Source organism: Denticeps clupeoides, chromosome 19 (assembly GCF_900700375.1).
Source record: "Denticeps clupeoides chromosome 19, fDenClu1.1, whole genome shotgun sequence".
Taxonomy (NCBI): Eukaryota; Metazoa; Chordata; class Actinopteri; order Clupeiformes; family Denticipitidae; genus Denticeps; species Denticeps clupeoides.
This window is the reverse complement of record NC_041725.1, coordinates 16,258,988-16,283,985: the sequence shown is the minus strand read 5'-3', so window position 1 is coordinate 16,283,985 and position 24,998 is coordinate 16,258,988. Positions and strand designations below refer to the sequence as shown.

At 49.3% G+C, this 24,998-nt stretch overlaps 2 protein-coding genes across 5 annotated transcripts; one reads left to right on the top strand and one right to left on the bottom strand.

Moving 5' to 3' along the window:
* Positions 1–537: 537 nt before the first annotated feature.
* On the top strand, positions 538–3,359 carry pigc (phosphatidylinositol glycan anchor biosynthesis, class C). The gene has a single exon (XM_028961737.1). It carries the CDS (start codon positions 564–566, stop codon positions 1,440–1,442), a length of 879 nt encoding a protein of 292 aa, XP_028817570.1. The 5' UTR covers positions 538–563; the 3' UTR covers positions 1,443–3,359.
* Positions 3,309–24,850, bottom strand: dnm3a (dynamin 3a). Of its 4 annotated transcripts, none has more exons than XM_028961735.1 (22): positions 24,608–24,850; positions 23,749–23,914; positions 21,513–21,586; positions 21,130–21,279; positions 20,625–20,828; positions 20,263–20,361; positions 19,818–19,978; positions 19,579–19,721; positions 19,373–19,508; positions 19,231–19,298; positions 18,995–19,133; positions 18,784–18,870; positions 18,635–18,705; positions 14,788–14,839; positions 13,822–13,851; positions 11,540–11,653; positions 7,653–7,762; positions 6,252–6,357; positions 5,560–5,721; positions 5,244–5,482; positions 5,028–5,168; positions 3,309–3,435 (listed from the first exon to the last, which is right to left on the bottom strand). In XM_028961735.1, the coding sequence occupies exons 2-22, from the start codon at positions 23,907–23,909 to the stop codon at positions 3,408–3,410; spliced, it is 2,475 nt and encodes an 824-aa protein (XP_028817568.1). In that variant the 5' UTR covers positions 23,910–23,914; positions 24,608–24,850; the 3' UTR covers positions 3,309–3,407. The 4 variants fall into 4 exon arrangements, 3 of the variants coding, with proteins under 3 accessions (XP_028817568.1, XP_028817567.1, XP_028817569.1); XM_028961734.1 differs by lacking the exon at positions 3,309–3,435 and adding an exon at positions 3,548–3,882; XM_028961736.1 differs by lacking the exons at positions 3,309–3,435; positions 13,822–13,851 and adding an exon at positions 3,548–3,882.
* Positions 24,851–24,998: the final 148 nt, after the last annotated feature.

The following is a 24,998-nucleotide window of genomic DNA, read 5'->3' as shown; positions in this document are numbered from 1 at the left end:
ATTTAAAGGAACCAAACTCAGTCCTCTGCAAGTGGAACCGAAAGGGAAATGGAACTTCTCGCTGTTGGTTTATTTGAAAGGGGACACTTCAGCTCAGACCCTTTTTGTCATGATACACAGCACACCGAAATGTGTCCTTGTTCAAGGGGACCTCAGGGGACTCGTTCAGTTTATTCGAGGGGAAGTGGTGGCCTAGCGCTTTAGGAAGTGGCCCCATAATCAGATGGTTGCCGGTTGGAATCCACTGAGGTGCCATTGAGCAAAGTACCGTCCCCACACACTGCTCCCCGGGCGCCTGTCCTGGGTGCCCACTGATCACCAAGGGTGATGGTTAAAAGCAGAGGACACGTTTCGTTGTGTCACCGTTTGCTGTGCTGCAGTGTTTCACAATGACTTCACTTTCACTTATGGACCTCAGACCTTTACCCTTCTTCTTCGGGATTCCTTTATCTTCCTCTGTTAATAGTTTTATTCGCTCCGTATTTCCCGAAGTCTCCTCCCCGGACCAGCAGGTGTCGCCATTTCGCCAGACGTCACTTCCGCTGCAGGACGGAGACGGAGCGATGGGCGCGGACAGCGGGCCCGGAGCCCCCGCCGCGGCCCCCTGGAGGAAGGTGCTGTACGGCCGCCAGCCGTACCCGGACAACTACGTGGACCGGCGCTTCCTGGCGGAGCTGCGGCGGAACGTGGGCGTGCAGCAGCTCCGCTACTGGAGCGTGGCGCGGGAGGCGGGCCTGGTGGGCCAGCAGGTGTCCTGCGTGGCCGTGTTCGTGGCGCTGTGGTCCAGCCTGGACGGCGGCGCGCTGCCCCCCGCGGCGCTGCTGTGGGGCGGCCTGCTGGCGGCGCTGCTGGGCTACGGGCTGCACGGGGCGCTGGGCGGCGGGACCGGCGGCCGGACGCGCTGGGCCGACCTGCAGAGCGCCGCCATCTTCCTCGCCTTCACCTTCGGCTTCTCGCCGGTGCTGAAGACCCTGACGGAGTCGGTGAGCACGGACACGGTGTACGCCATGTCGGCCCTCATGCTGCTGGCGCACCTGCTCTTCTTCCCCTACGCACGGCCCAGTCCGCCCGGCAGCCTGTCGCTGAACGCCGCGCTGTTCGGCTCCGTGTGCCTGGCGTCGCGGCTGCCCGGGGCGCTGCACGCCTTCGCCATGCTGACGTGGGCGCTGCTGCTGTTCGCGCTGTGGCCGTGTCTGCTGCAGCGGCTGCGGGACCGCGCCCCCCGGGCCTTCCCCTGGGCGGCGGCGCTGGTGTCGTTGGCCGGGGTCGGGGGGCTGAGCGGCCTGTGGCCCGGCGGGTCGGTGCTGCTCCTCCTCACCCTGCTCGCCCTCACCCTGGCCTGCCCGCTGCTGCTGGTGCGGCTGCAGCGGCACAAGGACAACATCCACGGGCCGTGGGACGAGGCGGAGATACGGGAGGACCTGTCCCGCTTCCTCGACTGAGAACCTGCTTTTAATACGACCTACACCTAAACGTGCAGTTCCACGAGGCAGAGATACGGGAGGACCTGTCCCGCTTCCTCGACTGAGAACCCAGAACCCGCTTTTAATACGATCTTCACCTAAACGTGCAGTTCCACGAGGCGGAGGGACGGGAGGATCTGTCCCGCTTCCTCGACTGAGAACCCAGAACCCGCTTTTAATACGATCTTCACCTAAACGTGCAGTTCTACGAGGCGGAGGGACAGGAGGACCTGTCCTGCTTCCTCGACTGAGAACCTGCTTTTAATACGACCTACACCTAAACGTGCAGTTCCACGAGGCAGAGATACGGGAGGACCTGTCCCGCTTCCTCGACTGAGAACCCAGAACCCGCTTTTAATACGATCTTCACCTAAACGTGCAGTTCCACGAGGCGGAGGGACAGGAGGACCTGTCCCGCTTCCTCGACTGAGAACCCAGAACTCGCTTTTAATACGATCTTCACCTAAACGTGCAGTTCCACGAGGCAGAGATACGGGAGGACCTGTCCCGCTTCCTCGACTGAGAGCCCAGAACCCACTTTTAATACGATCTTCACCTAAACGTGCAGTTCCACGAGGCAGAGGGACGGGAGGACCTGTCCCGCTTCCTCGACTGAGAACCTGCTTTTAATACGACCTACACCTAAACGTGCAGTTCCACGAGGCAGAGATATGGGAGGACCTGTCCCCCTTCCTCGACTGAGAACCCAGAACCCGCTTTTAATACGATCTTCACCTAAACGTGCAGTTCCACGAGGCGGAGGGACGGGAGGACCTGTCCCGCTTCCTCGACTGAGAACCTGCTTTTAATACGACCTACACCTAAACGTGCAGTTCCATGAGGCGGAGATACGGGAGGACCTGTCCCGCTTCCTCAACTGAGAACCTGCTTTTAATACGATTTTCACCTAAACGTGCAGTTCCACGAGGCGGAGGGACGGGAGGACCTGTCCCGCTTCCTCGACTGAGAACCCAGAACCCGCTTTTAATACGATCTTCACCTAAACGTGCAGTTCCACGAGGCGGAGGGACGGGAGGACCTGTCCTCAACTGAGAACCCAGAACCCGCTTTTAATACGATCTTCACCTAAACGTGCAGTTCCACGAGGCGGAGGGACGGGAGGACCTGTCCCGCTTCCTCGACTGAGAACCTGCTTTTAATACGACCTACACCTAAACGTGCAGTTCCACGAGGCAGAGATACGGGAGGACCTGTCCCGCTTCCTCGACTGAGAACCCAGAACCCGCTTTTAATACGATCTTCACCTAAACGTGCAGTTCCACGAGGCGGAGGGACGGGAGGACCTGTCCCGCTTCCTCGACTGAGAACCTGCTTTTAATACGACCTACACCTAAACGTGCAGTTCCACGAGGCGGAGATACGGGAGGACCTGTCCCGCTTCCTCAACTGAGAACCTGCTTTTAATACGATTTTCACCTAAACGTGCAGTTCCACGAGGCGGAGGGACGGGAGGACCTGTCCCGCTTCCTCGACTGAGAACCCAGAACCCGCTTTTAATACGATCTTCACCTAAACGTGCAGTTCCACGAGGCGGAGGGACGGGAGGACCTGTCCTCGACTGAGAACCCAGAACCCGCTTTTAATACGATCTTCACCTAAACGTGCAGTTCCACGAGGCGGAGGGACGGGAGGACCTGTCCTCGACTGAGAACCTGCTTTTAATATAATCTACACCTAAACCTGCTCATCATGAATTAACGTCACAAAAAACACATAATTTCATATTCATGGTCCCCCAGGAATAGGTGAGAAGATAAAGGGACTTCCCAGACAATATTTATTCAAACGTGTCACAGATCCATGACGTTTTTAGGTTTATTACATTTTAAAATGTACTGTATTGTATAATAAATCTATTTTGTTCACCTTTTAGTATTTGTGACTGATCGTCCATCTTGTCCAAGTCCGATTGTACAATGCGGTCTAGCAGTCATGAATTTCTGTTCCTAACCTGCGGTCCAGTTCAAGTCAGGAGAACATGTGGGATTAGTATCAATAAAAAGGAGGACAGGAAGTGTGGTGTAGCACTGGTCAGGCGTCTTTTTTAGAATCCAGATGCAGAATAACGTGTTCAGTATCTTTTTTTTATTTGTGGTTCATCAGTAAACCTGAGAGTATCACAGGCCCAACAGCATCATAAGGAACTTTCGTGTATTTTTCAGATTTATCAACCCGCGGAACAATAAAAACGAGGTTTCCGGTTGAGTGGCGCGAGAACTCGGCAACATTTCAGGATTCAAAACTGCTGAGGAAATGCGGAACAGAAGTTCCTACTTGGGTTATAAAACCATGTAAAAGTAAACAGTGTAAAAATGTGGACGGCGTGGATAAAGTCTATTGCAGCTGGTGGGGTGGAGGTCAGGGGGCCGACTGTGAGGGCACCGCTGGTGGTTGTCTCCTGAAAGGCAAGAGAAGACATCTCGTGAGCATGGAGGCATCGTGAATGAACGGCGTGTCGATGATGCTGATTGACTGAAGATACGGTGGAAACGCTCCGACTCCACATCTGGCTGTGATTTTCCAGTGAAAGGCTGCAGTAACGCGCCTGAATCCACATTCATCTCAGATCTTTGTGATTTTGGGTGGAGACGGGAGTTGTGTGCAGGAATATGGGAACGTTTCTCCTCCAGGAAAGATCCCTGTGGAGACGCTGGAATCTGCTTCTCTAATGGAGCTGGCAGAGGAAAAAGTGTTTCTGTGATGGGAAACAGGAGAAAGTGGCTTTTATTTTTCCTGGGACAACCGAGTGTGGATCTGCGGTTTCTGAAGAAAAAAGACAGAGAGAGAAAGCAAGAGAGGACAGATTTGTGGAAATGGAACACGACTCCGTTTCACTATATTCCTCATCATTTCAAGATGAAGGCCTGCGTCTGGAATCTCATCACACATCCTGGGTTGAAGAAGAGTGACTCTGCGGAGAAAAATGGTTCTGTTGCTCTGATCTTCGTCGAAAACATCCAGAGATATTAAACCTTCAATCATCTTAATGAAGGCGGTGTCTTGTGAATCATGTACGTCTGCGGCGTACAGCTTATAGAGAGACAACACCGCCACCCTCACTGTAAATGAGAAGATGCAGTGTAAGCAGGTGGAGGTGGTAAAAAAAAAAATGGGGAGGAGAAGGCAAGACATGAAGATGAATAGAAAAAGAAAAAAAAAGGTGGAACAGAGAACGAGAAGACTGGGCGGGGGTGGAGGGGTGATCATGACTGGAGAGCGGGAAAAAGTGTGGAGGACCTACAGAACCAATTCTGAGAACAGAGGAGGACAATGGGCAGACGGACTCGGGTCATGGGGGGTCAGGGTGAGTCTGGAACCTCCACCTGCTGTGGCACAACAGGATCCGATAAAGCTGTCAGAAGCTGGATGCTCCATCTTTAGGTTGAAAATCCAAAACACGGCCTGCTCCAGACCCCCACCCAGATCAAGTAACCTCTGCTGTTTCTCTGGCACTGTGTGTGTGTGTGTGTGTGTGTGTGGTTCTCTTGATGGAGCCATCTACTGGTGCAGTAATAACAGTGGAACCGGGAGGCGGAGCGTCACCTGGGAATGGTGGGGGCGGCGCGGTTTGGACGGCTGGATGTCAGAGAGCGGGATGGGCCACTGCTCTTTGGGACCGGGGAGGCAGGAGCAGAAGGGGCGGGGGCACGTGATGGGGCACCAGGGCCAGATGGAGAAGAAGACCTGGGGAGCAGGAGGGAGGGAGGGTCAGGAAAACGCAGCGAAACGTGAATAAGCCGAACACTCTCAGCAGCCCACCTGCGCCGGGGCCCGTGCCGGGCCCTCTGCCGGACACCATCCTCCAGGCGGGGCAGTGGGATGGAGGTGGAGGAGGTGGAAATGTCGGTGATGATGGCCAGCGCCTCCTTCAGAGCGGCGTGGACGCGCAGCACCTCCTCCCGGCGCTGGGCCTGTTCTGGAAACTCGTCCATCAGAGTCATGTGATCTTCTGTAGAGTAGAGCTGAGCCGGGAGCTCCGAGTGGATAAAGTCCTTCAGCTGTGGAGGTGGAGGGCAACGTGAGATGGTCATCATGCGACAGAATGAGTGTGACTATGCTGCTGTCGTTTACTGACGCTGTTGATGATGAAGTGCATGATGGTCTTGGGCAGCAGGTCGCGGATGCATTTGTAGACAATGTTCAGATAGGAGTCCACCAGGTTACGGATGGTCTCCACCTGCCGCTCAAGCTGAGGGTCCATGGAGTTGGAGTTCTCTGACTGTCCATCCTCATCTTTCTGAAGGAGGTAAAGTGATAGGGAAGAAGGAAAGATCAAAAGGTCAGAGGTCACTGGAGACAAAAAGCAGCCAGGTTCAGCCGGTGCATCTGTGAGGGCGTGGCCAGCTTCTGTCACAGGAAACCCTGGTGGTGGCGTGACATCAGCATGGGGCAATGGACGAGGATTTTGGGGGAGGAGGGGGTTGATTAGAAACAGAGCCGCCGCCCCTCCCTCTCAATCCTCCACAGTCTGACACAACAGGCCAGGAATGCAGCGGCGCTCCTGGTCCGCGGCCAGAAACTGAGCAGAAAACCAGAGCAGAACCGGCCACAGAACAGCACCGCAGCAGAACCACGGATACTGCGGAGAAAATAGGTGCAGATTGATGCCGGGTTTCTAATTAAAAGTAAAGTTGTGGCTGTAGACCATGATTCCACAGGAGAGCACTGATGATACGAGAGATCTGACCGCTGGGTCCAGGCTTTGGTCTGAGAAGTGAAGAGTGTGTGTGTGTGTGTGTGTGTGTGTGTTTGTGTGTGTGTCTTTACCTCCTCTGGGTACACGCCGGCCCGGAGCAGCGAGGCCTTCCAGCTGTCCGCCTCCTCCTGCGTATCGCAGCTCAGTTCCAGGTGCCTGTAGTCCTTATACACGTTCCTATGGCGGCAGCAACACGGTTACCACGGCAACACACGGTCTCCATGTACACAGCGGAAACGGGGGACACGCGCGCAGAACCCCGGGGTTCGTCGTAACTCTGGCCGTCTGCAGCGCAGTGGAGTCACATGCCACCGCGACGCCGGCGAATCTGGAGCCGAGCGAACTCCATCTGTTCCGCATTCACTCCAATCGCGCCGCCGCCGCGCCGTCGCTCCTCACGCTCGCCGTTGCGGCGAAGGGAGGGCAGGGGCCTCGGGTTCGTCTGGCTCTGATAAGAGACCCACCGTTTCCACGGTGATGTTTGCAGCAAGCCCACATTATTCCTCTTATACAAAAGCCTTCATCTGCAGGATTTAGAACCCTGATGTTGTCTCAGTGTGTGTGTGTGTGTGTGTGTGTGTGTGCGGCTAGCTGTGTCAGGATGAGTGAGGGGACAGATTCTCCACTGGAGACAGCAAGTCACAGCAACCACACCACAGTGGTCAGCCCATATAGTCCATCACACACACACACACACACACCACTCTACAATGGCTGGATTGTTACCAGTCACTCAGGCCGCCCTTCCCTCTCTTTTCTGCAGTTGTTGTTTTTTTTTCCCTCTCCGGTGGAATTTCAGTTCAGATCCTCGGCAGCTTCATGTTGGGGAGTTTCCTGAGGCTTTCATGCACATGCATGTGTATACACACACACACACCATCTCTTTCTCTGGTACGACTGGACATTCTTTCCTAACAATGCATGCAGTTCTGGTTGTAATTAGTGTTAATTAGTGAGCTGTTGGTATGTTGCGGTGAGATCTGTCACAGAGAGCAGCACGGCTCTTTATTTAAAACACGCGGCACATGATCCTGTACCGTCAATCACCAGAATTGCGATGCTGGTTTAACAACAACTGTAGACATGGATGATAAACGTGTCCATCAACGCAAATTCATAATCCAACCCCAACAAAATGTAAAAATAAAAAATAAACCGTGTTCCTGAAGGTGTAATTTGGTGTTAAAATAAAAGTCAGAATTTTTCCGTCCTTTTCTGGACCTTTGAAAGATACAAAGGACACACACACACACTGAGCATGTTACAGGGCGTTGATTCGGAGTCGGTGAATCATGATTGGCTGCCGAGTCTGAATGCGGGGACCTGATCAGGCAGGTTCAAAGCTCCAGGCACTGAAAACAAGGGTTACTTTCCACTACTTTCTGTCCCCGGGCAGGGTGACTGGGTGGCTGTAGAGGTGACCTTTCCGGCCGATGTTCTAAAAGAACACATGTATGTGCCGAGGTGCTGACCTCTGCTCCGTGTTGAAGATGGCAAATACGTGCTTGGTGGACATGAAGGTCTTTTCCATGTCGCGCACTTTGAGGTTGTCAAGTGGCAGCATGAACTTCTTCTCTTTCTCCTGTTAGGTGGAGAAAGACCAAAGGTCAAAGTTCACATACTGCACACTTACAGTACACCGTGAATACGAAGTAGGCAAAGGTCCTGAAGGACACAACACGAGGCGTTCTTCAGCTCAGTACGTAGTCGTTCTAGGAGAAAAACAGCTTTACAGCAGACATCGGTGATGAAGAGTCCTGAGAGGAGAGGGGAGCAAGTAGGGACACTAAATATTTTAGTGTGGAAAAAAGGAATGAGAGAAAAGGAGGGAGAAGAAGAGAAAGAGGGAGGAAAGGCCCACATGTGGAAGTCATTACTCAGACTGAAGCTCTAAAACACAACATTTCTCCAAAAAAAAAAAAAAAAACCCTCACCGCCGCCCCCTCCCCCTCACGCTGAAGGGTTGGGGTCACAGGAAACGGTTTGGATTACAGCAGGAATACCAGTGGAGGCAGGAGGGGAGGAATGGAGAAGAGATCAGCGCTGTCTCTGGTCGTGTGGTGTGTAATAAAAGAGAAATGGAGGACACGATGGCCCGCTCTCCACCAGTCGTATTGCGGCCTGCTGTCCGCCCATCGTGTTCTCCAGCCCAGCATCTCTCCCGGTCATTTTCGTCTCCTCGCGCTCGCATTCTGTTTTTTCTCTCATTCCAGAGAGGCCCACTTCCTGCCGGAGTTTTCAGAGGTTGCCTGGCGTTGGGACTCCAACATCTGGTACCGTTTTGCAGCAGAGAGACGGAGTGTGTGAGAGAGAGGGAGGGACCGAGGGAGGAGGAGGACGGGTCAACGGCTGGCGGCCCAGAGCTCTGTTGAGCGCCAGTATGGAGGGCAGAGCAGAAGATCTCCTGACTGAGGTGAGATCCAGCCAATGCGTGGAGAGACGGAGAGACGGGCAGGCAGGCAGGGGACGAGAGAACGCGGGAGAGGAACTGCCGTCCACTCCAAAGCCGAATCCCCAAGGGTCCCATCACGCCATATATGGTGACGGGGCCCCTCCCACTTCTCCTTGTACTCACTCCCTCTCGACACTTTTTTTGATATGCCTTCCCTAAACGCGCTGCCAGATTCCCCAGTTGTTGGAGTGAATGTGCCACGTCAAGGCTGGATACTGCACGCCGCCGCAGAACCGAGAAACGCGTGAGTCGAGAACAGGAGACGGGAATATCGGACCTCGCGAAGACAGCGATCGCTACGTGGAGGACCAGGACCAAGCGGAAAGAAGAACCAGCTCCTCCTGCATCTTCTGGCTGGGCAGCGAGAACCCAGAGACAAGAGAGGAACCGGTTCCTGCTCCGTCATCCCAGTGTTCAGACTACCTGTTCAGGATGAAACTGGTGTACAGTAGTCTGCACATTGGTTAGACTGTGCATGGAAGGACTTCAGGCACGCACACACTCACACACACACATATACACACACAGCCTAATTTGTTGATTGTGGCAGGTTACTTCTTCCCTCGTTCCAACTCTTTCTCTTCTGTGGTTTGCGTTTGTCGGGCCTGATGCTGCAGGCACCACACACATGGGGGTGTAGGTTCCCTCAGTCCACATGAAGCACCGTGAGGGACCCTGAGGAGTCGGACGTGAAGGAAGTGTGATCGGTGCGTGATTACCATTAGCTACAGCCTGAGAAACAATGTGTTTGATGGTCGTGCATCAATCGTGCGTAAGATGCTCTACCACTCGGTTCCATGGAACCATTGGTCACTTTAAAGAAGAACGAGATGGAGAACTTTGAACAGTGCGGTGACTTTTCCTGCAAAAATTATTAATGCGCGCGTGCGCACACACACACGCACAGTCTAGCTGTCTGTTTTCCTTCACAGTGGCCAACCGCCGTTTCACAGAGGAGGACAAAGGAATTCATGTCTGCTTAGTGTTGAGCAGTGCACACGACTGCCTGAGTTCCGCATTAATCCGTGCTCTGCGATGCAGTGGGAAAACCGGGAACACCGTGAAAGAAGTTGGGAGTGAATGTGTGAAAAAGATCAGGACTGAGAAGAGCTGGGTGGGCGGCAGAGAGCGGGGAGTTCTGTCTGTGGGGGTGGGAGGCTGCGAGTGAGGGATCAGCCATGTGGGATTTCTCCCTGCAGGATCTTGGAAGTTGGTGTTTGGATAAAGCCGTTCGGTTTTCCAGCCAGGAATGTGCACGGTCCCAGGGAGACTGCCAACCACAGAGAACGAGCAAGAATAGAGAAAAACAGGAGGGCAAAAGGCGAGCGAGAAGCAGAAACGGAGAGAAAGTTTGCAGACCGACGTGTCAAGACGAAGAGAAATGCATTAAACCACACCAGCTGGGTCCTGGTAATGCGAGGTGTGAGACGTGTGCGCAGCCACTGAGGCGCATAATCACTGCCTGAAATGCTGCTGATTTTATCCTGATTAGGAAACATTAACACACATTTCACTCTCATCTGATTGTGTCCCCCGCAGGACCACTGTGTGCCTGCAGACATTTTTCATGGGTGGCTGTCATGACTGGGGTTTTTATGTGTGCTGGTGTAGGGGTCAGTAAGTGCGTCTGCGTGTTAATGCGGCCGTCTGAGTGTGTTCTGGAATGTTTGTGTATGAATATGTGTGTATCTATATATCTGTGTGCATGAGTGTGTGTGTGTGTGTGTGTGTGTGTGTGCGCGCTGGTTTGGATTGGGCGAGTTCCAGCTGTGTCAGAATGAGCCGGTCCAAATGCCTCAACTCCCAAAGGAGCAGGAGAGGGGGAGAGAGAGAAGGGGGAAGGAGAGGACAGAGGAGAGTGAGGAATGGGGCGAGAGGAGGAGTGAAGAATAACGAGGGGAGGTGGGGTAATGGGGAGAAGAGGGAACACAGGTGCTGGAGAGTAGAGAACCAGGGCTGGGGGGGGGGTCTAAGCTCCAACTGGTCTAAAAGGCCCACACTGCAAACCTCTCTCCACCCAGTTGCACTCAGATCTGAAACCCTCTCCACCCTCACTAGGCCAGTCACTAGACCTGTCATTAGACCAGTCACTAAACCCTGACTAGGCCAGTCACTAGACCCTGACTGGGCCAGTCACTAGACCTTCACTAGACCAGTCAATAGTCCAGTCACTAGGCCCGACTCTAGACCAGTCACTAGACCTTCACTATATCAGTCACTAGGCCCGTCACTGGACCAGTCACTACACTGAATATTCAGTAAAATCAGTAAAATAGTGTATTAAAGTCCTTTTAGCTTCTGCTGTTACAGGTCGCTTTACACTGGATGCCTCCCCATTTACCCGGGCTTGGGACCATCACCAAGAAATGGACAATCACAATGCATTCCTAGTGACTGGGTTCTGTGAATTGTATTACTATATGGTGTTTATAGATATTGTGTGTGTGTGTGTATCTAAAATGACCCCAACCTTACAGAATACACTAGCACTAGCCCAAGGAACAGACTGGACTGTGGTAGTGGTCACAGGTGAGCAGAGCTGCCATTGGCTGAGATTGTTGTCGTGTGTCTGCCTGTCTACACTTGCTGTGCAGAACTTCCTGCACCTGTACAGCAGGCACAGACAGGCAGACAGATGGCAGCCCGCCTGGCAGGGAGGGGCAACATAACCGATACAGAGGCCAACAAGAGGACTATATCTCCTGCATCTCCTGTATTAATAAAGTAAATACACAAAAGCAAGCAAATGAATAAATCTGTCATTGTTTTACCGCACCTCCGCTCTGAAAATTAAAGCATGAATTTCGTGTATGCGTGTGTGATTAAAAAGATTCAATGAGCTTTATGACTGATGGAAAATAAAATGTGTACAGACTGTACATAAGACCACATAAAACTGTTCCTCACCTCGTCATCCTTAAACCAGGACATGCTCTCAGTGTTGAGCACGAACCAGTACTTCCTGGCCCCACCTTTGATGATGCTGATGTTGTTGATGGTCAGCCAGCCTTTGTGAATGACCTGTGGAGAGAATTAACAAGTCAGCAGGAAAGAGACAGAGAACATGAAGCAAACCCATAAATGTGAAAAACATGAGAGCAAAAGCATGAAGGTGAGCAGTAGGTGGTTCTTCCACAGAAAAATGGAGCAGAGCTGAAAAGGAAAATGGAACAGATGGATAGAAAGGCAGAATTAAAAGGAGGGCAAATGGAATGGGCAGAGGATGAGAGAGAACGGACATACAGAACCGTAGGAAGAACAACGGGAAACAGAGGGCCTGGATGCCATGAGGAGAGATGAAATAAACATCCTGCTGCACACTAGACCACGCCCACAAGTCCTATCCTGAACATGTTTTCAGTTTACAGAGTTTTCAGAGAGTCACATGAACCTCTGTCTTTCTGGACACAGAGCTTTGTGTTATGGACAACATTTTGTTGGACATGGAGAGTCGTCAGTAGCAAAGAAAACCTTACAAAATGCAGAGACCCTCACTGAACCAAACTCCAGAGGCAAGGCAGAGTCATGATGGGGAGTCGTGGCTAGTTAACAGTGCTGAGGAGGAGTCATGATGAGGGGTCGTGGCTAGTTAACAGTGCTGAGGAGGAGTCATGATGAGGGGTCGTGGCTAGTTAACAGTGCTGAGGAGGAGTCATGATGGGGGGTCGTGGCTAGTTAACAGTGCTGAGGAGGAGTCATGATGAGGGGTCGTGGCTAGTTAACGGTGCTGAGGAGGAGGTAGTTGTGATGAGGGGTCATGGCTAGTTAATAGTGCTGAGGAGGGGTCGTGACTAATTACTGGTGTTGAGGAGGAGGTAGTTGTGATGAGGGGTCGTGACTAGTTAACAGTTGTGAGGAGGAGGTAGTTGTGAGGAGTAGTCATGATGAGGGGTTGTGACTAGTTAACAGTTGTGAGGAGGTAGTTGTGAGGAGTAGTCATGATGAGGGGTCGTGACTAGTTAACAGTTGTGAGGAGGAGGTAGTGGTGAGGAGTAGTCATGATGAGGGGTCGTGACTAGTTAACAGTTGTGAGGAGGAGGTAGTGGTGAGGAGTAGTCATGATGAGGGGTCGTGACTAGTTAACAGTTGTGAGGAGGAGGTAGTTGTGAGGAGTAGTCATGATGAGGGGTCGTGACTAGTTAACAGTGCTGAGGAGGAGTCATGATGAGGGGTTGTGGGGTTAGGGTCATGACTAGTTAACAGTTGTGAGGAGGAGGTAGTTGTGAGGAGGAGTCATGATGATGGGTCATGTCAAGTCAGTTTTTGGACGTAGTTTTGGATCACACCCGATTAAGATGAATTCAGATCTGGGTTAAACAGCACTCAGATCAGAGCTCTGATGAAAAAACTCCGGGACACAGCTCAGACTCGGAGCTCAGACCTCACACAGTCTGCTTACTGCCACAGTAAAGCCCATCACAACAGTGTGTCCAGCTCACTGTTGATTCTATAAATATTGGTTTAGTATCTCATTTTTTCTGCTGCCAGCTCAGTGCATCTATTAACATTTTTAAAATTCGGATCAGATTAAGGTTCTTTTTACAACTCACCTTTCACTGCTACACAGCTTCTCTACATAACTGATGGGCATGAGCCTGTGGACATCGACAACAGAAGGTTCAATTTATAGGTGCAGACATGCATGTAGGGTTTCAGAGGGTCAGGAAAGCAGAGATCTTGCTAAAGGCAGAGAGCTTCTGGAGATATAACGTTTGATGGGGGTCACCTAACTGAGAACAATGTCTGCAATGCAATAATTCCCCTGAAACGTTCCACACGAGAACTGAAGGGACCTCAGTAAGCACACAATACTAACGCCTCAGCTATTCTATTTATTTATAATAGACCCAGCACAGCATTCCACCACTGGCTGTGTCAACATCTGATTTGTCAATGGACAGAGCATGTCAAACCAGTAAAGAAACTAGGATCCACAACAAGAACAAGTAATGAAACAAGAACAGAAACCAGTGCAGGAACCAGCAAAGAAACAAGAACAGAAACCAGCACGTGAGCCAGTAAAGAAACCAATAAAGAAACCAGTAAGAAGAACAGTAAGAAGCAGCAGAGCTCCACCACTATCTGCTGGAAAGCAACTGTCATGGTGACGTGATGAATGCAAGGCACCAGAACAAGAGAACGAGGCGAGTGAGAGACCATAATAAGGCTTACAGAAACTGGACTCGTACAATTTGACTGTGATGTAAGAACACAGGACCCTGTAACAGTAACAGAAAAAAAGTTTAAAAAAAAGCACGGCACCGCCAAACACCAGCTGTACAGTCAACATCACAACTACTACAACACAAACCATTGTACTTTAAACACACACACATACTCTTCCTATTATTATAACCGATTACTGCAGTCCTCAGTTCATGCTTCATTCATATAAACACCAAACAACACAGGAACACAAGTAGGGGGGTAGGGAGAATCAGGGTGGTGAGAGAATCACTTTGCACAAAATCACTTTGCACAAAACCACTTTGCACAAAATGACTCTGCGCTTTTTACCTTACTGCTCTTTTTTTTTTTTTATGGCTCTTTTTCTCCTTTCTTTAAACATTGTAAAAAAAAACTGGAACTCATTTGCAGACCTTCACCCTACCAGTTACACATATTTTATGTTTATGTAGACGTAAAAGTGTAATATTTGGTTATGTTTGCAATATTTGCAATACTGTGGTCTGTAGCAGTTGCAAAAAGCATTTCACTGCACATCATATCGTGTATGACTGTGTATGTGACAAATAAATTTGAATTTGAATTTGAATTTGAGAAAGTGAGAGAACACACACACACACACACAGCTGGCCAACTGTTTGACCATTGCAGTGTACAGTTCCTAACACTGGGAGGAGAAAGAGCTACAGTGGGACAGACACTGAGGAGCAAAGTTCATTCAACATTTCAACATCCTTCAGCACTTCTTTCACTGAACACTTAAGCTTCCAAGGGCAATCAGAGATCAGCAGCACCTACAGACTATTATTTATACCCCAGACCACTGCAGCAGACAGAACATTCATTCTTTAGCAGCGTTCTTCCCCACATTCCCACCCGAACCATGGTACTGAGCAGACTAGTGGAGTTAAAGGTTTCAGGTAAGTAAGGAGGAGTTGTACACAGTTCAGGGCAGGTCTTCTTCTCACCTGGGTTCCTGAGGGAATTTTATTGTTTTTCTGGCTGTTTTTCTGTTGTGCACTATGAAAAAAAAGAGAGAAACACATGAATATACTGGAGTGAGTATAATGAAGATGGAGGAATTCTGGAAGACAATATAAGATGACACCTGTCAGGAGCGTTCACAGGTGTCAGATCCAGTGGCCCTGGGTGTCACATTTCAATTACTACATGAAAGTTAATTTGGAGTATTTTTTTATATTCTTAACTGTAAACCATTTTGAAACTCTCAATCTCTTTTAAATATATGAATGATTCAATATATAAAAGTCGCTCTGGATAAGGGCGTCTGATAAATGCTGTAAATGTAAATATATGAATTATTATGAAAATTTGACTTTGTGAGATTATTTAACATTAATACAAGTTCCTCTAGCCTGTCTGTGGTCTCAGCAGTGGTTAGATATGGCAACTGGTGTAAAGAGTACTTTGGTCATTCTGCTTCACTATTCAGATAGCAGGAGCTCAGATGGTCAGATCTGGAATGGTTCCCCTTATGTCGTCATAAGGGGAAATGTTACCTCCCCTTTCTCATGCTTTGTCTGCCCAGAGAATTTCCCGCCCCTCACATTAGCTTCAATGACCATCACGGAAGAATTTAAATTGTTCGGTGATTGGATGTGAAAATGAGAATAAATGTGCTCAGTCACGCGAGACGCAGTAGAAACGGTTGGATAATTTAATTCCTTTCTGGAAAAATGCCGACACAACTTCCTGGTTGCGTCACACACACACTGAAATGGTACATCCCTGGGAAATCTTACTGTGTTACTGGCTAAAAGTGGCTTAAAGAATACTGAATAATGTGAGCAACTTTATGGTACTCAGCCCTGCCTCAGCACCTGTTCACTGTCAGGTTGTAGCATCCGACATTTTTCTCCAGCAGACTACCTACCTAGCAGTATAACGTTAAGATGTGTGCAGTGTGCAGAAGTTTTATATTACATTATTATTTATATGATATTACAATACATTATTTATTTGTATTATTATTATTTCTCTCTTATTAATGGAGGACGCTGTCTGGCAATAGAACAATAGAACCTGTCCCTTTACTTTATAATGACAGATGCAGACTTTAAGACATTAGTGATAGCTTTCAGTCGCTGAATACACCAAGTGCACAGTCCAGCTCCAACGGCTGAACTGGCAACTCGTCACATTCAACTAACAAAATCCACTTCACAGGGATTTTTTATAGGCACTGAGTGCTGATTGGCTGATGCAAATACTCCCATGATTCCCTCTACAACACTATTATTCAACATATGGACAAGGTTTTGTATAAAATACATTACGTGTCACCAATGACCTTATGTTAGACGTTGATTCTGGAATAAATTTTTCTAACAAATTTGATTAGATTTTACTGCTGCTTTCGATACTGTGGACCATGGGATTTTGCTATCACATCTAGAGCACTATGTAGGCATTAGAGGTACAGCCCTTGCATGGTTTCAATCATACCTAACACGTCTGAGTTTCGCTATTCATGTTGGTGACTTCATCTCAGCTACTGATCCCCTCACATCTGGTGTTCCCCAAGGCTCTATCTTAGGCCCTGTTTTATTTTTACTTTACATACTGGTGCTGGGGCCAATATTCTTGTTTTTATGGTTTTATGATCTAAATGTTTTAGAATTGCTTCCATTCATTCTTAGATGTCAATTTTATTTACACATTACCTTGTACAGTTGTTGTTTGGTGTCTATAAACTTTACTTTACTTTACTTTACTTAGCAGACTTACAAGAGGAAGACACCAGCAATTCTCATTCGGTTTCTATAGATTTTGAGTTACAAAACTATGAGCCCTGATAATGCCTAACTTGTCAGGAAAAGAACATGCTAGGGAATTGTTAAGTGCTAGACATTTTTTTTTTGTGCAGTGTGTGTGCATGTGCGTGTGTAAGTGTTAGACTCGCCTGAAATACTTTTTAAACAAGTGGGTTTTCAACTGCTTCCTAAAGGTGGTAGTAGTCTCGGCTAGTCGAATGGAGCAGGGTAAGTTGTTCCACCAGCCAGGGACAACAAAGGAGAATAGAGTTGATTGGGATCGTAGACCCCATGATGAGGGAATTTTCAGTGAGGGTGTGCAGGAGTGTAGCTAGCTAGTAGTGTGTTGATATAAGAGGGTGCACTTCCATTTACAGCACTATAGGCAAGCATCAAGGATTTGAACTCAATGCGAGCAGCTACCGGGAGCCAGTGGAGAAAGGTGAGAAGAGGCGTGACATGGGTGTGTTTCGGCTGATTGAAGATGAGGCAGGCTGCCACATTTTGGACCATCTGGAGTGGTTTTATGGTGACTGCAGAGGCTCCATCCAGGAGAGAGTTACAATAGTCGAATAGTAGAGATGACCATTGCCTGGACGAAGAGCTGAATAAATTGAACTGGATGTAACTAAAATTGTGTCATGGCTGGGTGCAGCTGGGGCCACAGCCTGCACCAATCAGCTTGACAGCAGGGCTCTAATCATGGACAGGTGCTGTTGATTAGGACTCCATGGTTAGGACCCTATTGTAAGAAACTGTTTGGCAACAGACCAACGTGGACTCTGATCGCAATCACCACATGCCTACGGGTTTACTCCCTTTGTTTTGGCCTTTGTGCAGTTTTCCTTTGCTATTACTAATAATCCCTTTCTTCAGTATGTGCCTGAACAGCATGGACCGCTGCGGTATCCTCACCAATGCCCAGGTGGACTGGGAGAATGCAGCCACTGATACCAGCTCCACGCACCCGCCTCCCACCATCTACGAGCATGCTGATGGAGCTGCCCGCTGATGCCACCCCCCCTACACACACCACCAACCACCAGGTGAAGGCTTGAGGGTTCGGCCTCCTGCCCTCCCAACCCCACCTCATCCTCATGAGGAAGTCCCTGAGAACCTAGTAACAGAGCCGGTCCAGGGCGAGGTGAACTGGCCCATAGATTCCCCTTTGTCCAAAGGGGGGGGGACGACGACGACACTGCAGTGTTTTTTACGATAACCCTGTGGTATCAGGGAGGGATGCTGGGGACACCAGCTTGGACGTGCAGGAGCTAGGCATGGAGGCGTCAACTGAGTAACAGTTGTACAGTAACAGGGGCGGCACGTACCCAGAAGGTTCGGCCCTGATTCTTCTATGCAGGTTACCCGATGGGTGGAAGCCGCCGCCATGATGGATGACATCAGGGGGCCAGCCAGAGTGGACCACTAGCGAAGTGCCGGAGCCCTGTTGTTGCCGCCGTGCACCCTGCCGCCTCTGCTGGAGTTTCTGCCAGGGCTCCGTGGATGTAGCCCAAGGAGGGGGGGCTCTGTCATGGTGGGTTCAGCTGGAGCCACAGCCTGCACAGCTCAGCATCACAGCAGGGCTATAAAGCTTGAGGAGAGTGGCCTATGGAAGTGTGCGGAACTTTGCGGAAATTGTCATCAACACCAACCACGATGTTTGACGCTGACAGGAAGTTGTGTCTGCCTTTTTCCAGAGCAATTAAATTAACCCACTGGTTCTTCAGAGGCTCACGTGACTAAAAACACATTTGTGCTTATTTTGACATCCAATCACCAAAAAACTGCAATGCTTCACATGTTTGGAAGCCATGATGGTCAGTGGAGATAATGTTTTAGGGGAGAAATTCTCTGGATAAGCAAAGCATGAGAAAGGGGAGTAACCTTTCCCCTTATGACAACATAGTTAGTTAGCGGGTAGTTAGTTCCTTCCTAGCAAGCAAACACTTCTTGTTTTTGTTTTGTTTTTTCTGAAGACAGCCTTATACTAGAGAACACTCCAGACAGATTGTAACCCCGTGAGCAAACCTGAAAAACTCACTTTGCAAATCCAATAAAGTCTTCATGGTTTGTGTTTATGTATGACAACTGCATCTCAATGATTAAGGAAACCTGTTGGGAAAAAATATATTCAGTCTACATTTTTGACCAGGGTCAACTTGACGTTTAGAACTTCCGTCCAGGATTCACCTCATCTCTGCACTGACTCGCCTGGTCCTGAGTGTGCGAGTTCACGATCCTCTCAGTCGCATCTCTCAGTTTAGGAAAGGACCCTAGCTGCAGAGAAACATCACAAAATAATAGCCCAGTTCTACACAGGTTCCCCCAGTCCTGGTAGAACAGCTAACCTGATCAGTACGGTTCTATTCATCATTGTGTGCATTGTGTTCTTTGCTGGTACCTTAGTTGTGCACTGGTGAACAATGCTAATGAGCTCCTGGACGACCATGTCAACACACTTCATACACGGTCCCATCAGCTTTCCTATCTGCTTCTTAACTATGGCCTCAAAAGCCATGTCTGGGGTGAAGAGGCCTGACCTGAAAAGATCACAGGACCCAGGCAGAGGGCACTACTGAGTAACATTGGTGGAGTCTAAGTTATGTTGAATGGGTGGAGCGCAGTGTACACATGAACCTGATTCCATGGATGTTCCTGATGGCGTAGCTGATCTCCCTCCGCATCTCCTTCTCGTCACACTCCATCTGCATAAGCAACACAGCGTCACAGCGGAACTGAGGAACAGTCCAAGTACATGCAAGATCAGACACTGGCAGACCTTAACCAGCTCAAAGGGAAAGCGCTCATGGAAGATCTGGTTAATTTTGGCTCCGCCTGAGAGTTCGGACGTGTCCACCTGCTCTCCGTAGCCCACGATCTTCTTCTCAAAGTCGAGCGCAAAGTGGTGCACCAGCCTGCAGCACACGTGTGCATTACATTGTGCATTATGCTCCCGCTGTACTGCACACACACAAGGACACTCACTGCAGCATGGCTTTGTTTTTGTGCGACGGGTCATCTGGCCGGTACGTTCGGTATTCCTCCGCCTCCTTCTTCAGCCCCAGCAGCTGGCTCTGCAGTTTACAGCGAAACGCTGGGAGTGTTTCTCGGATGTGGTTTGTTAGTTGCTAGGAAACCAGGGTGACAAACAGCACAGTCGCCGTTTTTATTTCCTTATTTACCGTTCGGCAGCTAAATGCCACGCAATGTGTTGACACGCTCACCTGGTTGAGCAGCTTCTGCAGATACACTGTCCCTATCCGGCCCACCATGTTCCTGTAGGCAGGGTGGGACCGGAAGAATTTTTCCTCTGCGACCAGCGCTGCCTTTATGTCCTTCTTCCCATCAATGTCCCTCTGGCTGCGGTTCACCACACCTATGTAGCCTGGAGGGTGGGATGGATGGAGTTGGGTGTCTGTGGGCGTCATGTGCTGCAAGTTGGCCTCCATGGCGAATGCATTAGAGCAGCACAGGAAGCATGAAGGCCCCTGCACCTGCCGCTGCTTTAGCCCTGGGAGCCGCAGGCCTGAGAGCTGTGCTGGGGTTGGCATCGGTTCAGCACTTTCACTACAGTAACTTCACTGCGCGAAACCCTGCGCTCTCCGTTACACACGAGAAGCGGTGACACACGTTTCAACAAAAATTCTGCCTTCATTCACTGATCTGTACCTCTGTGCAGGGGTAACACCCTGTTTTCCAGCACGTCTCTGGCATGGGTGCCCTCGTCCATCAGGTCCAGCTTGGTAATGACGCCAATGGTACGAAGTCCTGGGATAATAGATGAAAAGTTTGTATGCAGCAGATCAGTCGAATGATGCTCGTTTTCCCTTGTGAAGTGATTGTCATTGTGAAACCCAGCACACAGTGGCATAACTCTGCATTTAACCATCACCCTTAGTGAGCAGTGGGCAGCCATGGAGCAGTGTGTGAGGACAGTACCTTGCTCAAGGGGACCACTGCTTCAGTAAACATACAGAAGAAATACCAGGAGTAATTAAGGCTGATTATTAATACATTTGTATAAACCTCACCTTGTGGGTCCACATCTTTGGCAAGTTTGAGGGCATCTGAATTGGACAGGTCTATGTTAGCTGGGGTCACAGCCAGGATGAGGCAGGTGTCCCTGCAGATGAACTGCATAATCAGGTCTCTGATTTGGTACTCAATGTCTGCAGGCTGGTCTCCCACTGGCACTTTGGTGATGCCAGGGAGGTCGATCAGCGTCAGGTCGAGTACTGGACAAAAAGGAGACATAGAGCTATGTCTGTGGTTATTGCATCAGTGTATAGAATTACTAGAATTACTAGGGTGGTAGTAGCCTAGTGGGTAACACACTCGTCTATGAACCAGAAAACCCAGGTTCAAATCCCACTTACTTCTATTGTGTCCCTGAGCAAGACACTTAACCCTGACTGTCTCCAGGGGGGGACTGTCCCTGTAACTACTGATTGTAAGTCGCTCTGGATAAGGGCGTGTGATAAATGCTGTAAATGTAATGTAAATGTAGCAATATGAAAGAGAAAGTCGGGTGGGTACCATGTGGAGAATGTACTCGCAGATTGATGGGTACAGGTGAGATTCCTTTATTAGCACCGGTGACTCGGTCTGTTTCGCTTTCAATCTCCTTCCGCACCTCCTCAAAGTCTACAAACTTCTTCCCCTTGCAGTGCAGGAACTCGGCGTACTCTACAGCACAGAACCAGCAGGAGAGCAGGAAACGGCAAAGGTGAGATAAACGCTGCCATCTGGTGGCCGCAGCAGCTTTCCATTAAAACGTGCAATGACCAAATCTGGTGTTTATAACGGTTCACGATAAATATGAGGGGATATATATTTTAAGAATATTTACGAGCATTGATTATTATATTATACTATAGAGGAGAGGAGGAGGATGATGATGATATTAATGAAGCATCTACCTGTGATGCCACTGACCAACTGCAGCACTAGGGGCCTTCGAGTGACTATTCCTGAACCTCTGGGCAGGAAGTCCCTGCAAAGAGAGAGGAGATTTAAACACATAGAGACGGAGTTGAGTCCTAGGGCTCTGAAAGCTCTGATGTTCTAGACTCACAACAACAATGTTTGTTTCTTATATAGCCCACAATCACATACAGTATATCAGTTGACACCCTCACACTTTAGCCTTCTGCACACAAGGAAAAACTCCACTAAGAAAAACTATAGGAAAGAGAAAAAAAAAAGGAAAGATACAGAGAGGGACCCCCTTCCAGGATAGCGAGAGCCTGCAATTGGTGTCAGTGCAGGGTTGGTGATGATTTGCCCAAGAAAAGAAAAACAATTCCAACAGGTGGAGTGGTGGAAAAGCCCAAAGTGCAGTATGGAGTATCTGTCTGTTTGGACATACTGGACATTGCAGAGTTGGTTTTAGTCCAGTTTCATGGTGTATATTGCATGTCCATTATAATGCTACTGGTCCATTTGAAGATCCCTGAAGCTTTAGCCGTTACAGTGGTGGTGGCTGTGGTGACCCATCCCTCAGGTGGTCTCTTCATGCGACTCTGGAGAATCAGGGCTGAGACTCACCATGAGCATCATTGTAAGGAACATCATAATATTGAAAGTGAAGTGATTGTCATTGTGATACACAGCACAGCACTCGGTGCACACAACGAAATGTGTTCTCTGCTTTTAACCCATCACCCCTGGTGAGCAGTGGGCAGCCATGACAGGCGCCCAGGGAGCAGTGTGTGGGGACGGTGCTTTGCTCAGTGGCACCTTGGTGGATCGGGATTCGAACCGGCAACCTTCTGATTACGGGGGCGGCTTCCTTAACCGCTAGACCACCACTGCCCCATGTCTATAGTGATTGAGAGAAGTGAAAGGACCTGCCCTTATACACAGACTCAGACACTTGTGACCTGGAGCACTGTGCTCAGTACAAGCCTGTTACGTATCTGTATATGTGCTGTTTGTTTGTCTGTGCTCTGTTCCAGGTGCGTAACTCCAGTTTTCCTGAGAGGGCGGGCCCACTGAATTAATGGCTCCGCCCCAGGGCAATGATTGGTTGCTATGTTTTTTTAAGGGGTGTTCTGGGCACAACAGGAGTCTGGGGAGGCGCCTAGGAGTCGGTGTGTGGACGTTTTGGAGCAGAGGGCTAGCGTGTGGTTTTGTTTGTGTCTAATGTGCTGTGTGCTGCTCCTGGTCTTGTCGGTTATATCGCCTCCATGTAAAAATAAACCGGTCTTTCAGATATCCTTTTCCCTCTGTCCATGTCCCTACCCAAGATGGGGTCTGATCACATTACTTTAATTCAGCTTCATCTCAACACACATCCTCTCGCTCACATCTGGCAGGGTCACCATGGGAAACAGGAAAACCCAACAGAAACACAAGGACCGCCTGAGAAGCCAGTGCAGGAAGGGCTTTCCAAGTCAAGATAAGGGTCTTGGGGATATAGAACGCTACATGTCCTGTTCTAGCCCACAGAAAGACAGGAACACAACATGCAGAAGGAAACACCTCAGGACAGCAGGGCCAACTGGGCTACAGGCTAACGTGGCTCCTTCAACCAGCCCCTGATGGGTCTTCATGACTATTTATGCTGACCAGTGTCCACCACCTTTCTGGAGGCAGTGTTCCCTCTTTCAACAGGATAACGCTGCAGAAATGGTTCAAGGTACAGTTCAAGGAACACAACAATGAGCTTGAGGTGTTGACCTGTCCCCCAGATTATCCAGATCTCAATCTGAGGGGTGTGCTGGAAAAATACAACTCCAGACCATGGAGGTACCACCTCAACTTAAATACCTTCAGACGTCGAGTGGAGTCCACGCCTTCATGGGTATGTGGTGGCATGCTACATCACCTACTGGTGATGGCTGAGCGTGTGTGTAATGTTTGAGTAGCCAGTCTCAGCACTGTTCTTCATCAAATCACACAAACAAGTCAGGCAGGGGCCAGAACCTCCACACACACACAAGATGGGGAACAATGACATTCAATATAAATATACAAAATTAACATATTAATATTCGATAAACACCCCCCTCCCACACGCGTCTAACAAAAACATATCACACCATGTGTGCTTTGAGTGGAAGGGTTTTATTTATTTTTTTTCACCCCAACTCACTCATTAGAAGTTAAAACTCAGTTTCACCTTTATTTCCACTTGTGTTCGCGCGCATTTACCTGCCAACAAAGTTTTCCAGCACTGAGCTCTTCCCCGAACTCTGAGCCCCCACCACGGCGATCTGCGGCAGGTCCAGGCTGCAGCTCTGTCCCACGGCGCTGAAGGCCTCCTGCAACCTGCTGACCAGCGGGATGAGCTCTTCCATGCCCTGATTCCCCATGGAGCCTGGCAGAGGAGTAAAACACAGAGACTTCCACAGGCTGGACATGTGAAATAAAGAGAAGTCCAGAGAATTCCTCAGACTGGACATGATCATTAAAAGCACAGCAAATTCCTCAGACTGGACATTTGAAATTAAGAGAATTCCAGAGAATTCCTCAGACTGGACATGTGAAATATAGAATTCCAGAAAATTCCTCAGACTGGACATGATCATTAAAAGCACAGCAAATTCCTCAGACTGGACATTTGAAATTAAGAGAATTCCAGAGAATTCCTCAGACTGGACATGATCATTAAAAGCACAGCAAATTCCTCAGACTGGACATTTGAAATTAAGAGAATTCCAGAGAATTCCTCAGACTGGACAAGTGAAATAGAGAATTCCAGAAAATTCCTCAGACTGGACATGAGAAAGAAAAAAAGATTATTCCTCAGACAGGACAATGAGAAATAAAGAGAATTCCAGAAAATTCATCAGACTGGACACTAGAAATAAAAACAGAGAATTCCTCAATTTAACGTGAGATGTAAGTACTATATTTGGTTTCATATTCATATCTTATTTTTTCATATTAACATGAGGTTTACCGTTATGCGTTTTATTTTCCTTCAGCGAGACTCAGGTCCTCAACGAGTTTTTTATACTATTTCTACACACGCCAGACACTAATTTATTAAAATTGTGCTTGTTTTTACCTCTTACTGCCGGTGTGGAGCGGAAGCGGCCACTTTCTTTTCGCTGGTACCGATTTCGGTACCTGAAGGGTCCAGTTCCGGACCCGCCGCCAGGTCCCCGGACTTCAGACGAAGGCACAGAGAATACCGCGGGGAGCCTTTAACGGCCCATCGTCCCGCCGGACGGACGAACGAGGACGGCTCGGTTCGGTTCCATGAATCCAGCCCCAGTCCAGCAAGTTGAGCGGCGCGAGCGGAGAGGGCTGGACGGGGCGCCTACTGCGCATGCGCAGAACTGGCGGGGACGCGCCACACTCCCCGATACCGGTTTCGGGTCCAGCGCGATTCGAGCTTAATTCGCTTCTCGTATAATAAAGATATCATTAATTCTCACAAATAAGAATGTTGCATA

Coding starts and splice junctions, on each gene's coding strand:
- pigc (XM_028961737.1), top strand. CDS start 564: ATGGGCGCGGACAGCGGGCCCGGAGCCCCCGCCGCGGCCCCCTGGAGG.
- dnm3a (XM_028961734.1), bottom strand. CDS start 23,909: ATGGGGAATCAGGGCATGGAAGAGCTCATCCCGCTGGTCAGCAGGTTG. Junction 19,979..20,262: donor GGTGTTACCCCTGCACAGAG/GTACAGATCAGT, acceptor CCCACCCTCCAG/GCTACATAGGTGTGGTGAAC. Junction 5,483..5,559: donor TGCACTTCATCATCAACAGC/GTCAGTAAACGA, acceptor CCACCTCCACAG/CTGAAGGACTTTATCCACTC.